The sequence below is a fragment of the Pholcus phalangioides genome, unplaced genomic scaffold, assembly GCF_987345545.1.
Source record: "Pholcus phalangioides strain wild (caught in Gottingen) unplaced genomic scaffold, Ppha-v1.0 ptg000008l_1, whole genome shotgun sequence".
Taxonomy (NCBI): domain Eukaryota; kingdom Metazoa; phylum Arthropoda; class Arachnida; order Araneae; family Pholcidae; genus Pholcus; species Pholcus phalangioides.
The window spans coordinates 22,570,936-22,588,364 of NW_028301601.1; the positions used below are offsets into that span (position 1 = coordinate 22,570,936).

The following is a 17,429-nucleotide window of genomic DNA, read 5'->3' on the forward strand; positions in this document are numbered from 1 at the left end:
ATCAGAAACTCCTTTGATCAGTGTGCTAATTTAAATTGGTTTCGACTGGCAAAAATTATAACCCTGCAACCAGTCCTGATCTCCCCTACTTAAACGAATGATAAGAGATGGAAAAAAACATGTTTTGACGAAGCACCACAGCTTTGTGTTCATAATTTTCATCCCAGAACAAAAAAAAAACTTGATAACTATCCAAATAAAATTGGATATTGTACATTTTAGTTACCTTTCTAGTTTTCTGTGAGAGTTTTTATAATATTACTGGTTATGCATTGAACGTTATCTTTGAGGGAAATTTTAATTTTTAACTTTTAATTTTAAAACCATATACGTAAAATAAAATGTTCATAAAAAATTCATTCGAATCGCTGGAAGTCAGAGGGGAAAAAGTTTTGGAATCGGCATGTCTGCTGTGAATTTGCTGAAAGAGCTAAGAATTAAGTTTTAAAAATGTGTAGGCCATAGTTTGACTGAGAAATGGCATAAATGCCAGATTTCTGTCATTGGACTTATCCCTCTTGCCGAGATCTCTTCCAGCCCAGTTTTGTGGCAGAGTCTAATATGGGAAAAGGTAGTATTTTTTGCAATAGTTTTTTTTTTTTTTTCATAAGTAAAAACCAACACTGTCTCTATTTCATTTTTATATTTTACTTCCTTTTGTAAAGCTTTTTTTTTTACGATTTAAAATCAACATTTTCATATCCTTGTGCTTGTAAAAGTTGCATTTCTTTAATCCTGAATTCCAATCTAAGTTAGAAAATTAAAGTGTTAATACATTTATCTCTTTAGAGTGAAACCTCTTGAATGCAATCTTCCATGAACTCAGATATGCACAAGTAATACATTTCAGATTGAAATACCTATCCCATAAAAACACTAGAAGTTGCTTAGGTATCCCTGAATTTATTATTATGCAGGGTGTTTATAAACTTTCTTGAAAAATTTGAAAGAGATATACCACCTATATCAAGACAAAAAATAGTTACAATGAAACTTATGGTTGCAGTCCATTCAGAGTATCAGAAAAGCGTTTAGTAAATTGTCCAGATTGAAGTTTCAACAGTTAAAAAAAAGACATAACAAAATCAGAGGTGTACGCAGGGTGACCGGGTGCGTCCCCCCTTCCCCAAACCATCCAAACATTAGAAAAAAAATTGATATTTCTGTGAAAAAAATATTGAAGTATGTTACAAAAAAATGCTCTTTATATGCTATATTAACTAATTTCTGTTAATTTAAATGTTTTTGAAGGGTGGTAACCCAAAATTTCTCTTGAAGAAAATTTTTGTTTCCCCCCTCTAATGGTCGATCCTGCATATGTTCCTGAACGAAATCCTGCGCAGATTAGCGGAAAACTCGAAGGAGATACTCAAAGTGCCATCCAAGGATGTCCTTACTCAGTTCACTTTGTCAAACTGCCACTTGTAGACTCCTGGTGTTGTATTGATCTTGTCCGCTGATGCTTCTTTTTTCACTAGAAACTTGCATATAGGAAATGATTGATGATTATGCTCTGGAGAAATGCTGCTAACATGCATGCTATGGGGAAATGCTCTACTGCGACAGAGCAGAAATTATGTCAGAAATGAAGACTTGAGCTGTTTGGATGAGTTTCTAAGTTTTACTTTTCTGATACTCTGAGTGGATTACAACTGAGATTTTATTGTAAATATAGTTGTTCTTGATGGGTACTATCACCCTTCCAATTTTTTCTGAAAAATTTACAAACCCTCTGTATAAACAGCCTGTATGAGATCATGGGAGAAACTCTGTTCCACACTGACAATCCACTGCAGCCGCAACTCTGTGTGCAATGAGCACTCGATGATCAGCATTAATACCAGAAAATTTCAGTCACATAAAAATAATAAATATTTGATTATACATATATTTTGTTTATTTTCTTAGTGAATGTATCCCATTTGAATTAGTTTGTTATTTCTCTTTTATTTTACAACTTTAACGGCAGCCTGATCCCTCTACTAGTCAAGGATGACCTCTATCTTCCATTCCTCTCACTGAGCGTGATGTTTTTGAGCGGGTGCTTCGTAGCTTATGAGGACTGCTTGGGATTAAACTTCAAAAACCGAAAGACAACTATAAGAACCTTTGGAGTAAGTATCAGACTGCGCATTTAAACAAATATTACTGTACATTACTATTACAGTCAAACCTCATTAACTTAAAAAAATGACAGAGACCATGTCAAGGCATTTTGTCTGTTGTGGCCTTTGTATTTGAACACTTCTCAGGAGGTCTCCTTAACACTCTTCTGAGGGTTAACTAACACCCCAATATGGGTGCTAGCAAGGCTGCACAAATCGCAAAGAAAATCTATGGTGTAAAATGTTCAATCATTACATTTTTTTTAATTCTAAAAACTTTTTTTCTCCCTTTAACTCTATAATGCCCAGATCGCCCGAAGTCGGCCGAGTAGGTTAATGCCCATAACCGCCTCAAGTCGGCCCAGCTAGGGGGTATGGGCATGTTTTGGTGGGCTTTTGTCACCAACGGGGAAGAAGATGAAAGCTCTTGTCAGAGGTGGGACCGGAAATACAACTGCAACGCCCTATCAATGGGATTTTAAAAGCTGATGTACTAGAATGTTCCTTGAGAATGGACCAAGGGTACTCAATGCATTTTACAAAGAGATAATGCTGTGAGGAAAGGGGTGTTTTTCAGTATATATATATAGACAAATTATCTCCCGAAAATCCATTGAAATGAAAGGGTGAACGTCAATGCAAAGGGTGGCATGAATAGAAACTCATGGAGAAAGGGTGGGGAGAGGGAGAGTGGCCGAAATTTGGACGAGTCCACTTCGAACACAAAAAACTTGGTATTTTCACGACCCTCCCAGGTTTTCTATCTGGGCGTTAAAGAGTTAAAAGCCAAAATCCTGTATTTTTTTATTCAGCCATTGTGATGCATTAGAATGAAACTGTATGATGCACATCACAAATTAAGTTACTTTTTTAATGTACAGTCGGCCCCCATATTCACAGTTTTTTTTCCCCCCATTTATTGGATTTTTTTTTTTTTTTTGCAACCCTCAACAATCGTTATTTATGTTCTTTGTTTACAAAATTTGAGTTGTACATGTTTAAGGTGACTTGCTAATGACATTACTGTCATCACTAGAGCCATGGCAGCTCCCAAAAGAGAAATAGTCAACTCGGGTTGGATTAACCTTTGGTCACAATGTGCATTAAAGGACACAACCATTTCTACAGAGCCAACTGAAGAGACTATAAAAGACATTGTCACATTAGCGAAACAGGTGGGTTGAGAAGGGTTCAATGATACGGATATAGAAAAAGTTGAACAGCTAAAATTAATAACAATTCAGATGCATTAACTGAAGAGGAATTAGTGCAGCTGACTGCTCCTGAAACTGAAGCGGTACCAGATGAATAAGATCAAGATAAAGAAGTAGAAGACAAGTTCACCATGAGTAACATAGCGGAAGGGCTTCATACATTCAAATCAGCAATAGATTGTTTTCATGACATAGATCTCTCTATGGTACGCTCTTCACATGTAGAAAAATTGGTAGAGGAAGTCTTGCCATTTCTTCTTCATATCATCAAGTATGTTGATTATATGAAGAAGAAATGGCAAACAGAAATCACAATATTCTTTCAGAAAACATCACTAACAATTGCTGCACCCTTATACATTCCCTTATACCCCTGCATTACCATGCGGTTCAATAAACAAGATAGACAAGAAAAAACTGGTTTCAGTTACTCGCGGTTACCCTTAAAATGTAACACCCCCCCCCCCCTTTCGAATATGGGGGGCCGACTGTACATTAAATTTCATAGGTCCTTTGAGAAAAAGTCTCTCTGTAAAAAAAAAAATTAATCTTTCAACTGAGAGAAACTGTTCAAGTACTGAAAGAGAAAGAGCTTTTTTCCCACCATATATTTCATTTGCCTTCCTTATAGGAGGGCCCCAAAAGTAGGTAAATACGTACACAGATCACAGCAAATACTACAGACCAATTTATGACACTAAGTATGGGAATGTTTGCCAACAAAAGGGGGGGGGGAACATTTTTTAGCTTCCTACATAGTCTTGCAGCCTAATAATGATAACTTGCAGGGAAAAAATAAGTTTGGTTAAATCTTAGCTTCAAAATGCGCAAGAGAAAAGACAACATCTGAAGTCCCGATAACTATAAACAAGTTTTTTATACAACATGTTATGATATTGGTCTGTTCTATTCTTTGGAAAAGTGATAACAATACCTGAATGATAACATTATCCCTGATTTTAAGCAGCATCGACTGTATTTTAATTCACTGAAGCTTTCACACGTCAAACTAGCTGATTCCCAAATTTCTTGACTTGAGGAGCACTTTTTAAGAGAATAGTGCTATTTTGGTGCTCCTTATAGACACCTTGTTTTTAATTTAGTCATTGAATTAACTGATTAATTTTGTTTTATTGGAGTGTCCACACAGCACAGATTTTTAACCAATGCCTTTTAAACAACAAAATTTTTCACCCAATCTGGAGAAAATACTTGTATTTGTCAACCATAGATGCATAAAAAACTTTTCCTTTTGCTGCAAACCTGCCGTGCTTTTTTTTTTATGCTCTGAGATGTTGAATCCTTCCATCATGATTCCTGCAACTTTGTTTCTTGTTCATACCTATAAACCCTGACTCATCCCCAGTGATCAGTGTCTTCAAGAAGGTGGGATCTTTGTTCACAGTCTCCGGCATGTCCTGTACAATCTCCAGTCAAAGTTGCTTCTGCTCGATGGTGAGCAGCTTTCACACAAACTTCATTAAGATTCTCCTGAAGCCCTAATCCTCAGTCAAAATGGAATGAACGGATCTAGTGTTGAGATGCTCCCCTCGTCTGCAAGTTCTGTGATCGTTATTCGACAATCTTGCATCGCTAGTGTCTTCACTTGGTCAATGACAATCTCATTTCTGGATTTCGAGGACCTACCAGAACATGCTTCACTCTCTGCTGATGTGCGATCATCTTTGATGCGGTTGTGCCACTCCTTTATCTGTGTTGTGCGCATTTCTTCGCACCTGAAAATCTGTTCAATCTCGCTGATCGTTTCCACCTGGGAATCGCCCAAGCTTCATACAAAATTTAATACAGTAGTCTCGTTCAAGTTTTTCTGCCATTTTGTCAAAAACAAAGATCTGACACTCGTACACTTCCTCACTCATCGGCAGGTGACAACTTCTACCGGTGAGAAAAATCCATGCATGTTCATTAGGATTTCCTTCCCACATGCACTAAACCACACCTGCTTAGCCTCGTTTGTTTTAGCATAAAAAAATATGGTCCGATATTTTTTGAACAAACCTCATAGATTTAAAAGTGTACTTGAAATAGTCCATGATTAATATTAATATGTAATGTGCTCAAAACCCTTTTGACTATGTTTCAGTTCTTGGCATCGTTACTGGTTAGCCTCATCATAGAATGCCTTAGGTACTACGTCCAGCCGCCAGTGCGTTACCCTCATCTCTTCATCATGCTAAATTGCATCTACAGCTGCTTTCATTTCATCGGCTTCGCTGTTCATTTCAACTTTTTGCTGTACAAAGGGGATAGAGGTTTGATGAAGAAAAGCGAATGACATTGTTTTTAACAGATTGTTCCTAAAATAGAATGCAATATTTTTCGAACCCTATATATATTTTTTTCATATCAACATGTTCATGATTTCGTACTGGAGTAATGTGTTGTTGATTGGACGCATTTTATAGCAATCAGTTGCAATAAAATATTATATAGTTTACATTATAAGTATTATATTTGCTTTGTGTTTCATAGCTAAGGGGTCATTCAAGTATTGTGTCAGCCTCAATTGGGGGGAGGGAATTTCTGACTTTTGATGACAAGAGGGGGGGGGGGGGGGGAAATGATGCTTACATTTTATCAACCGCCATTTATAAAAATATGAAATATTCTTAATGGCATCATACTCTGTGCGCCAAAAATGAGGAAAGCCTTTCGCTAGTTTGTAGGCACCTGAACTAACATTCTTCCTATTGATCAGTCCCCTACAGAGCCACTTTAATGATCTCTAAATGTTTCGCGGGTAAAAGTGATCTGGAAATGTGCCTTTTGCATTAAAAAATAAATGTCTGATCGTTGGGGGGGGGGGGGTTACAAGTGCCCCCATGCCCTCCCCTTCCTGTGTATGTCTCTGATCTCACCAATATGCGTTACAAAGGCAGAGCTGACGAAATTTTGCTAACGAGATGACAGATATAGCATTCATGTTATTCTACCACAACAACAACGCTGACTTTCTTTATTGTAATTTTCATCTGACATTTGCACATACGTCCATGTATTAATGCCCATGAAAACACCAAGGCATCCACACTTACTAGCAAAGAGGTTGACTGTCACCCACATACGGCAAGTCTGATTTTGCTGCTGCCCTCTTACCTAATGCTTAAAGCCATAACTGTATAACAGTCTTTTTTTTTGTCTTATGTTTTGAAGTAAGATTCCCCCCCCCCCCCCCATAAATTTGCTGTCTCCTCAAGATTTACGCTCGGGGCGATTGCCCTGCTTATCTCCCCCCTTCTAGTTCCAACCCTGAACCCAAGTTATTAGCATTCCTTAATGCCTTCTTTGCCCAGGTCTCGCTCGGGTGAAATCCTGATTCTGGAAGGGTGTATGATAGAGTTACAAGGCATCCTCATTTTTCATGTCAATTTAAGCATCCTCATAAGGTTTGAAATGTACCCCTTTTGTACCCCTTTTCTAGTTTCCTCAATTATTTTTCCCCTTTCTTTCCATGAATAAAAAACATCGTACAATTCAACATATATCTCTTCATCAAAGTGTGTTTTTATGCCCCCACTCTACACTTTAACCAATCACCATCAAAATTCACAGAAAATGAGAACCAAAGGTGCATCCAAGTGTAGCAGATGTTATTCTAGCCACAATCTCGCGGACTTCATTACACTTACTATGGAGAAGACAGTATTATGAACAAAAACAGCTCTGGAAGAAGAAAACCACTGCGTCTGTCATAACAATACCAGTATAGTACAGTCACACTTCTGAATCTCGAAACTGACTGGATCGGAAAAGATTTCGAGAAATAGAGTATTTTGAGAGTTTTGCGCGAAAGGAATGCTTTGGAAAAACATGCCAAAAATGGCAAAAAATTTTATTATAAACTAAAAAATACTGTAGTATATTTTTTTCTCCCAATCATTTTTACACGCTTTGACCAATCAATATTTAAATTCCCAGAATATAAAATAACCCAAGTCTCCCCAATGAGGGGGTATACCACCTTCTGATTCTTAATAACCAATCATCCAGATGTAAAAATCAGTTCATAAGAATCGAGCTCCAAGTGCTACCACGATGTGATTCTTAAAAGTTATTCTTAAGGTCACGTGACGAGGAAAAGACAGCTCTGCAAAATTAATAACTGCTATGCATTTAAAGTTTGTATTTGCCTCAGTAACGGTGGCAACATCCATTCACTATCTGCATCTGCGTGGGGATTTGTACTGTTTGCATTCTGTTACTTGATTTGTGGTGCAACAGTTATAGGAATATTTCTCAATCACATTGATAGAGAAATATAGAATAAAAGGAAGAGAAATGGAACAAAACACTGCTGCTCATTGTGAGAAAATGGTAACTTTCATAGAGGCCCACAGAGAAATGGTGGAGGGGAAGTTTTCCCCGTCCTTCACAATAGATATGAGGGATGGACTGTGAGCAGGGCCGTCTTAAGAGCATCGGGCCAAGTGATTTTTCTGAGGCCCTAACAGGCAAATTCTCGAAAAATTCAACTACTCATTTTTCTGAGGTCCCTCTTCTCTTGAAGCCGCCGGGCCGTGACCGGGTGGGCCCATGCGTTAAGACGGCGCAGACTGCGGGATGATCTCGCCCAGATACCAGGCAGATACTATTCACCCACGGCTCCGAAAACCCATCCGAGCAAAAGAAAACGCTCCTAAGGAAAATTCTGAGAGTACAGAAAGAAAACTCGCCTTGCGCCAGACAACGTACTAAAACTGACCAGACTTACGTGAATGATACATTAAAAGCGAAGGGGGAGAACGGATCGTAATTTGTTCTTTTTCTTTTTTTTTAGAAGTTCGGAAAAATTATGGGGAGGGTTTTTCTCTCTGCGAGTATAGTGGCGCTATCTGTTGTGGAAATCAGGAAAGCTGACCTGATGAATTGCGCGCGCAAAGCTTGTTTTCTCAGTTTTCGAATCTGGTAACCCTGAGCTATAAGGAAAGCTCATTTCCCCCCCTCCCCCCCTTATTGCTCATTGTCCTACACACAACCCTGTAAAAAAAGAATCGAGACTCGTTATAACGACCGGTATGATAAGTTCTATATTTTCTCCTATTCACATCGTGTTTTTTATCCAAGAAAACGGCCGAACTCGGCTCTGCCTTGTCCTTTTTTTGCGTAAAAATTAACAAAATCCGTCCTATAGTACAATAATGTTCTTCAATTTTTTTACAAATGACCTGGTACGGCGACTCAGTCCATATTCTGTGGAACTTGGACGATATGATAGGTCGCCGCCGTACAGGTACGGAAATGGGAGAAATAATTTACGGCCCCGATAAAAATGAATAAATAGAAATAATATGCAGACTTGCGGACGAACTGAGACAGAAATGAAAACCGGAGAAGAATATAGAGAAGCCCTTAGGGGTGTGCGGTCGCACCTAGTCCCACTCTTTCTGAGGCCCGGCACTCACAGTAAATTACTGGACGCTTTCAGCAATTCCTAAATTATTTCTTGCATCGATTCTGAATTTTCTTCAATTGCGGTAGTATTGATTTCATTAATTCTTTATTTTCATCAATTTCAGAATCATTTCTTTCATTAATTTTTAATTTCCATCAGTTTCTTTGGTTCTTTTTTCCGTTAATTCTGAATTTCCATTAACTCCGGAATTATTTCTTTCATCAGTTCTGAATTTTCATTGGTGCTAGAGAGAATTATTTCTTTCAATTATTCTTAATTCAACAATTCCAAAATTCCTATTAGTTTCGGAAATCGTTTCCTCTCGTTAGTTTAAAATTACCTTCAGTTCTGAATTTTCATCAATTTTTGTGTTAATTTAAGCGTAATTGTGTGTTTGAAAATTTTTTTATGGATATTTCTCAGCATTCCTGTATATTCCGAAATAATAGGTGCTGATCCCCCCCCTTCCCTCCCGGGGCAAAGGGGGAATCCTAAACATTTTTGGTGCTCCGAAATTTTTCAGACGCAACTGACCCCGCTATTATTTTCGCACAGGGCCTCGTGAAAACAATAGCGTCTGGTAGGGGCGTTCCTGAGAGAAGGTATTATATTCAAATAGATCCAAACTTACGTAGTGGCTATATGAATCAATTAAAATGTGTTGCGGACCATTGGTTGAAGAACATTGCTTTAGTATTTTTGACCTTTGATATTGAAGATTTTGGTACGCATGTGCGTGAATTGATAATTATACCAATTTTATTATTTTCCAACCTGATACATTTTCATTGCAACTGCTCACATTACAACAAAAAATAATAATTTTTTGTTATGTTCCAATATGGAATTCTTTTAAGAAGCTAATTTTCTTTTTCAAGCTGTCGATATATAACGACCTCCCAATATAACGTTCATTTTCTGTGGAAGGAGTTCAAAAAAAAGAGTGCCACTTGTAATAAAAAAATTTTGTTTCGAAGCACTTTTTACAAAAAAATACATTTGCGTGACTGACTCTTTGGACTCAGGTTTCTTGTTGTTGCTTAAATGTAAGTCAGTTAAATAAATCTATAATTCAAGTTGGCGTGTAAAGCTTTCTACTGCCATAACTGCCCATCAGAAAGTTATGAAATTTTAGAAACATCCTAATGAAGAAACGGATCGAGTTTTCGAAGCCCTTTTAGAGCTGGAAAATCGCTTTTGGTCCTCCGGAATCACCGTGTTCGTAAAAGTGTTTGATCAACCCCCATACAATCAACCTTATTGGTGTAAGTCTTGGCCTAATTAACGTAATTGTCAATTGTGATCTTGCCAATTACCGTTATTGACCTATAATCCCCCCCCCCTTTTCAGAAAGAAAAAAAAGTTTCCCTAGCACACCCTAAGAGTGTGACATCACCCAGTTTGGGAAACAATAGTCTTCTTTTCCAGCATTTCTCAACATTTTTGCTCTTGTGGAACATTCAGAACAATACTGTGAATTGATATTTCCAAGGAACTCGTAGAACCTTGAAAAATACTTTAACTGTTTGCTAGTGCTATTTATCACTATTTCTTTTAGCTATATCTTAACGAGAGATCGCGAAAGTCTCAGTTGAGAAACTCTGGTCTATCTGCAGGAATTCCACCGGTTTAATATTGGAGCCGTCAACACCAGCCTTTTTTGGTCCTCGACAAACATCTCATTCAATCATGTACTTTCATGGCGACAAAACACATCAGATAGGTGTCTGTTAAAATAAAATTCATTCCTGGAATGCATCGGCACTCGTCTATAAAGTCGCCAAAAGGCGACACCTTTATGTAAACTAAGTCTTATGAATGGGAGCCCTTTATATCACAATCTCATGAATGTATCCTATTCAGACTTCCCCGAAAGAAAACCCTGAAATATTCCTCTTTATTTCTTAAGTGAGGTGGAGGTTACAACAATCTGTAACTGGATCTTTCTTGTAGATGGGATATACACACACGCACACAACCTGAACTGTCATTTAGTTTATTGCACGAGAGAGAGAGAGAGAGCATGCCGTAATTCCTCTCGACATGACCAAAGGTCAGATACAAATCGAGATAATTGAGAGCCCCTGACATCAGCATTCAGAAAAAAGATCGTGAAAAAGCCGTGTTCTTTGTGGTTCATGTACCTCTCATCACTGAATGGTTCTTATAACACCCCGAACATGGAGTTCATCTCGTGTTATCATCTCTGGAAGCAATTTTTTTGTGGGTAAAATCATTGAGTGTAAGTTATCGGGTGTGTGTGTTTATGCATTCCAGTAGCCACTAATGCTGATTGATTTCCAGCGTGAGCTCGATATTGATAATTTAAGATAGTTCTCCTTCTCTATTATTTTTTTTTTTTTTACGAAGCAAACAACTGTTGCTTTTAAGATGGTTATGACGTCATCTACTTCACATCTTTGTTCCGCGACTGTTTTATCCAGAGAAAGAACCATTTTGGGGGAAACGTATATAATTTTTTTTACCTTTAATATTTCCTTTTTGTTGATGCTCCACGAAATCGTCGGTGTTCAAGCAAATGTCACTTAATCCAAAAATTGTGATTTCCAGATAATTACCCTTGCGTCATCTTTAATTAATGCTCGGCATTCTGGTAAAGCTCACTAGCGAAATTGAATTCCCGTTGTTGAGCAACAGATGCGTCCATATTTCCCTTTAAGGGGCCGTTCAAGTATTACGTAAACAAATTTTTAATCATTTTTGACCCCCCCCCCCGTCAACAAAAGTCCGCAAAACATTGACCCCCCCTCCACCCTGTCAGCAAAATTTCGTCAGGAGCTTAGAATACTTCATATCTTCAAAAAGGGGTGGTTGATGACGTAAGCAACCTTCAGACCCCCCTCCCCCCTTGTCATCAAAAGTCAGCAAATCCGAAACCCCGCCCCCCCCCCCTCGATGCTAACGTAATACTTGAATGACTCCTAAGGGGCCGTTCAAGTATTACGTAAGCAAATTTTTAGCCATTTTTGACCCCCCTACCCCTCCGTCAGCAAAACGTTGACCCCCCCCCCCCACATTGTCAGCAAAATTTCGTCATCAGCTCTGCCCCTCTGAATCCTAACTCATATTTTCATAAAGGGTGGTTGCTGACGTAAGCGTTATCCAAACCCCCCCCCCTTTGTCATCAAAAGTCAGCAAAACGGAAACCCTCCCCCCCCCCCCCCCACCATCCATGATGATGTAATACTTGAACGGCCCCTAAGCAACAGATGTGTCCATATTTCCCTAAGCATTTTATCGTCAGGCAGAAATCACTAAGTGCAGATTTCGTCATCGTTCAAGCAAAAGTCACTAAGTCCACCAAAAACCTATAGACTGCTGCAATTGATTAGAATTTCCAATTAATTATTTCATTGTATGAAATTTGTTTATTCATACAAAAATACTTTTGTTTAAATGCCGACTATTTACTGCCGATGTGCAGGGGTCATTGAAAGGACTTTGTGATTTATATTATTAACTTTTAATTCAAGCAGATTTGGCTGTATTCAGTTAATGAACTATACTGCCAATAGAAGGTATTAGTGGCACAGATCGTACTTGCGCGAGAAATTTACGTTATGTTTACGCGTAATCACTTTGGCAGTTCGGTGTTATACATGACGGGCATGTCACGAACCCCCTCCCTCCTTGTCATCAAAAGTCAGCAAATCAGAACCCCCCCCCCCCCCATCGGTACTGAAGTAATACTTGAATTGCCCCATATGACTGAAAAGTTTAAATATCTCAAAACTACAGTTTTGGACTTGGTGACTTCTGCCTAAACGCCGACGAAATATAAAACAAATACAATGCCACGACAGACAAAATACCCAACGAGATGGCTTGGAAAAAGATGCCCATAACAAATATGGATGTCATATATTTCAAAAATACAGCAACCCAATCAAAAATGTAATTACAAACAATATATATATCTATTCTATAATATAAAATCACAAACAAACTCGAAAAGGGCCTGTTGCTAAGCAACCGAGTGACGGAAGTGGGTGAAATTTTTGAGTGACGGAAATCCGTTACGGAAGTGGGTGAAATTTTTGAGTGACGGAAATCTGTTACGGAAGTGGGTTCGATTCATATATCGATATTCACATTCATATATCGTACATTCATATTCATATATTCATATATCGATATGATATCATATATCATATATCCATATTGGGTCGATATTCACATATCGGGACCCATTTGACCCATCGGGACCATGTTATGTGCATGTACCAAGAGGCTCCTACATCCTACAGCAGAGCCCTTAGGCTGGAATTTAGATTTCGAGCCCCCAAACCAGCTTTTCAGGGGCCCCTCTGTGATTAATTTATAGTGTGAAAAATCAAAAAGTGATAAGAATCGTTGTGGCCCCTGTCAGCCCTTCCTTTGTGGGGGGGGGGGGGGGGAGGTCCATGCCGAGAGGTATATATATATGTATAATATACACACACAACAGCAGTGCTCCCAACACAGGGTCGGGGTACCCGGGGAAGATTTCACGTATAAGTAAAAAGTTTTCATTTCCAGGGGCCCTTGATGGATCTCATTGTTTTCTTGCTGTTTTAACGTTGAAAAATTTCGATAGCGGAAGCAAAAGATATATCCAGTCTGGGGCCCCACCAAAAGTATGCGAATTGGTGTCCCGGGTAATTGGTTGGGGGCCCTGGATTTTATTCGTTGGTAAAACAAATACAAATGGAAATTTTTCATGGCACTCGCTCCGGGGGATGACCGACAAGCTTCCAAGTCGGGGGCCCTATGTTTACAGGTTTCATTTTGGGGGCCCTGGATTTTATTCGTTGGTAAAACGAATACAAATGAAAATTTTTCATGGCACTCGCACCGGGGGATGACAGACAAGCTTCCAAGTCGGGGGGCCCCCATGTTTACAGGTTTGATTTTGGGGGCCCTGGATGAATCTCATTTTTTTGTGTTGTAGAATTTGCCACAGCCGAAACCCGAGATATAGCCAGTCTGGGGCCCCATTAAAAATCTGCGTATTGTGTCCCCGCTACTGGATGTGGGGCCCTGGATTTTATTCGTTGTAAAATTGATAAAAATGAAAAATTCTCACAGGGGGGGGGGGGTGTCCGACAAGCTTGCAGGTCAGGGCTTCATGGAAATGTTAACAGGTTGTAATTCGGTGCCCCTGAATGTATCTCATTGATTTTTGTGGTTCAATTTTCTAAGGTATTTATATTTCAAAAAATATGGTCCTTATAACAATATTCTATCTGCCACTCATCTACGAAACAGTTTCAATGTCAATAGCTTACAAAAACGCAGAGAGTACTTGCTCGTTATTTTTTTCAAGAAACTGTTGACTAACCAAATTGATTGTATACCAATTCTTAATGAAATCTGTTTCAATATTAAGTGTCACAATACAAGATCTAATTGTTTATTTGCCATCAAATCATATAATACTAATATTGGTAATTTCTGTGCTATAAACAGATTTTCCGAATTTTATAATGCGCTTCCTCAACATCTGGATATTTTTCATTCGTCTGTTACCGATTTGTCTTTTGTGTACTTTATCATGTCGCTTTTTCTATTCTGTGCAAATTTTTATTTTTACTGCAAGCTGTAATTGGGTTTAAACCTGTAGCTTTGTTTTATACATAAAATAAAAATAAAATAAACATTGTAAAATTTGCAACACATCGGTAGCCCAAGATATATCCAGTGTGGGGCCCCACTGAAATTCAGCGAATTGAATCTGGGGACCCCCATGGGGAAGTTTTCTGGGGATACTTGATGAATCTCATTTGTTTTTTGTTGCTTTATTATTATTTTCATTAAAATTCGCTTCTTCAGTAGGCTGGTGCTTTCGCACGTCCCTTTCCCCTTTTCCATAGCACGCTGATGAAGTGGGACGAAATAAACAAGATATGTCCGGGAGAGAAGTGGGGGTTGGGGGGTTGGCCGCCAAAGGCGGCAGGGGGGCAGAGCCCCCCTAGTATATATATAATGCCCATAATAACAACGCCCATAAAATTTATTTATGATTTATGGTTGTCCTATTTTGCGTATGAATAGCTTCTTGATTTATATATATATACACCAACATGGTTATCGTATTTCTTTTTAAACGTGTCAATTGTGTTAGAATTTACTTCCCCCGGGGTAAGCTGTTCCATTTAGGGGTCATTCAAGTATTACGTCAGCATCGGGGAGGGGGGTTCCGGATTTATCGACTTTTGATGACAAGGGGGGAGGGGGTTTGAAGGTTGCTTACGTCATCAACCAGCCATTTTTGAAGATATAAAATATTCTAAGCTGCTGACGAAATTTTGCTGACAAGGGGGCAGGGGGTCAAAAATGGCTGAAAATCTGCTTACGTAATACTTGAATGTCCGCTTATTAACAACCACATCAGAGAAAAATTTCCTGCGACACAATAACCTAGACTTGTCCCTCACCAATCGAAACTGGTGTCCCCTTGTAAAAGCAGTCGATTGGCGGTGTACTAAAAGCTCATGGTCCATCTTATCCATCCCGTTGATAATTTTGAAAACTTCGATCATATCACCGCGACACCCGCTTTCATCCAACGTAAACATAAGTTTACACGAATATAATGTTTGTTTCCCGCTAAAATTTAAAAACTAAAAGAAGAACTTTCTGCTTAATACGAAAGAAATATTATTCCCGATGGACGTAATCAAATAAAACCGGCGTGTCGTCGGTTAATTGATTGGAATTATATTTTCTGTGTTTTTTGTTTTTGGACACTTCGTCTTAACGAGGTTCGACTGTACCACCATGGTCAAACGCATAGAGGAGCATCTACTTACGATATCGATTGCATTGGACGTGACTGTTGCAAGTTCACATTCATTTTGGCTCATAGTTTATTTCTTGTTTTCGATCATAAGCAGGTGGAACTTATCACCATCAACCGGAGAGATGGAGTCGATGAACTCCTGACCCCCTCCGACATCTCACAACGAAATTATATCGGTTTTTCTTCCTTACTAATCAAAGTCGATATTTCTAATCTCTCGTATCAGCCCCCATTATACGAAAATCTTCCTTCTCATTTTTTTGTGAGCGGTTTTTCCCGGTAAAAAAATTACTTGGCGCCGCCATGATGTCCGGAATTCACGTGGAATGCTCGTGGCTAAAACTTAGCTCGTATCGACACATCTTTGCGTATTGAATATGCAATTACTCAAAACCTCATACATTCTATAACCAGACAACACACTGGCCTTAATCTAGTATTTTTCTAGTAGCAGAATTATGAAATACGATGCAGGAGCATGAAATACCATGAGTACTTTATATCTCTTTCAGACCTGAATATCCATTTTTTGGAATTTTTCAAGTTGTTTTTGCATTTTTGAGATCAAAAAATACACTCATTGCCATAAAAATTTGCGCACCAAGAAATAATTGTGGGATCGAAACGAAAGTTGGCCTGAAGGTACATGTCGGGCAGATATGCAAATGATTAGAAATGCAGCGTGATTGCGCATTGCGTAATGCCACTAGAGGGCGTTGAACTTCGTTCTCCTTGGAGTATAAAACAGGTAAGCAGAGCTTGCTGGAGTGTATTTAATCGTTTGCAAAGGAAATGCTGCGGTAGACATGCCGTTACGCCGCCGTCGAAGACCATATGAGCAGTTGTCAGAGTTCGATAGGGGAAGAATCCTCGGGATGATGGAAGCTGGGTGGTCAGCTCGGCGAGTAGCTCGTCAACTAGGCCGTTCTGATTTTACTGTGAGGAGGTGTTGGGACCAGTGGACAGAAGATACGTCATTTACACGGCGACTAGGTTCAGGACGCCCTCGACAGACCAGTCGTCGAGAAGACCGTCACATCATCCGAAACGCACGCGTAGAGCCAACTGCCTCATTGGCCGCTATCCAGACACAGGCAGCAGCTTCACTACGGGTCTCTGTGTCTTCCCGAACCATCGCAAGGCGCCTGGCTGAAGGACATCTGGTATCGCGGCGCCCATTACGTGTGCTGCCAATGACACCCACCCACCAACGCCTCCATTTGCAGTGGTGTCGAGCACGACGGGATTGGACTGCAACGGAATGGAACCAGGTCATCTTCAGCGACGAATCTAGATTCAACTTGAGCAGTGATGACAATCGTGTTCGTGTGTGGAGGCCCCGTGGTGAAAGCTTAAATCCTGCCTTCGCTTTACAGCGACACACCACTCCCACAGCTGGTGTCATGGTATGGGGTGCCATTGCTTACGATACACGGTCACCCCTAATATTGATCCATGGCACAATGACAGCCCAGCGGTACGTCCATAACATCCTTCAGCCACATGTGTTGCCACTCATGGCAGGGCTCCCAGGAGCCATTTTTCAACAAGACAATGCTAGGCCACACACAACAAGGATGTCACAAGACTGCCTCCGCCACATTACCACCCTTCCCTGGCCTGCTCTATCCCCAGATTTGTCACCAATCGAGCATATCTGGGATCATTTGGGACGGCAAGTTGGACACCCTACGAGGTTGGTCGAACTAGAGGCGCATTTACAGCAACTGTGGAACGAGATGTCTCAGGACATCATACGGAACTTGTATGCCTCAATGCCCGCTCGTATCGCATCGTGCATTCGCGCTAGAGGGGGTCCAACAGAGTACTAAAACTTCTGTTCATCTGTACTTTTTTCTGCAATAAATGATCCTTTTTCTTGGATTTTCTAATCA

General features: G+C 39.5%; 1 protein-coding gene across 1 annotated transcript in view; it reads left to right on the plus strand.

The window, feature by feature from the left end:
• gny (ALG6 alpha-1,3-glucosyltransferase garnysstan) overlaps nucleotides 1-5,777 on the plus strand; it is a 31,386-nt gene extending 25,609 nt beyond the window's left edge. Inside the window, exons 14-15 of the mRNA XM_089234354.1 lie at nucleotides 1,970-2,114; nucleotides 5,424-5,777. Coding sequence (XP_089090480.1) covers nucleotides 1,970-2,114; nucleotides 5,424-5,615 — 337 coding nt within the window. The 3' untranslated portion in view covers nucleotides 5,616-5,777. The remainder of the gene's footprint in view (nucleotides 1-1,969; nucleotides 2,115-5,423) is intronic.
• The last annotated feature ends 11,652 nt before the right edge of the window (nucleotides 5,778-17,429 follow it).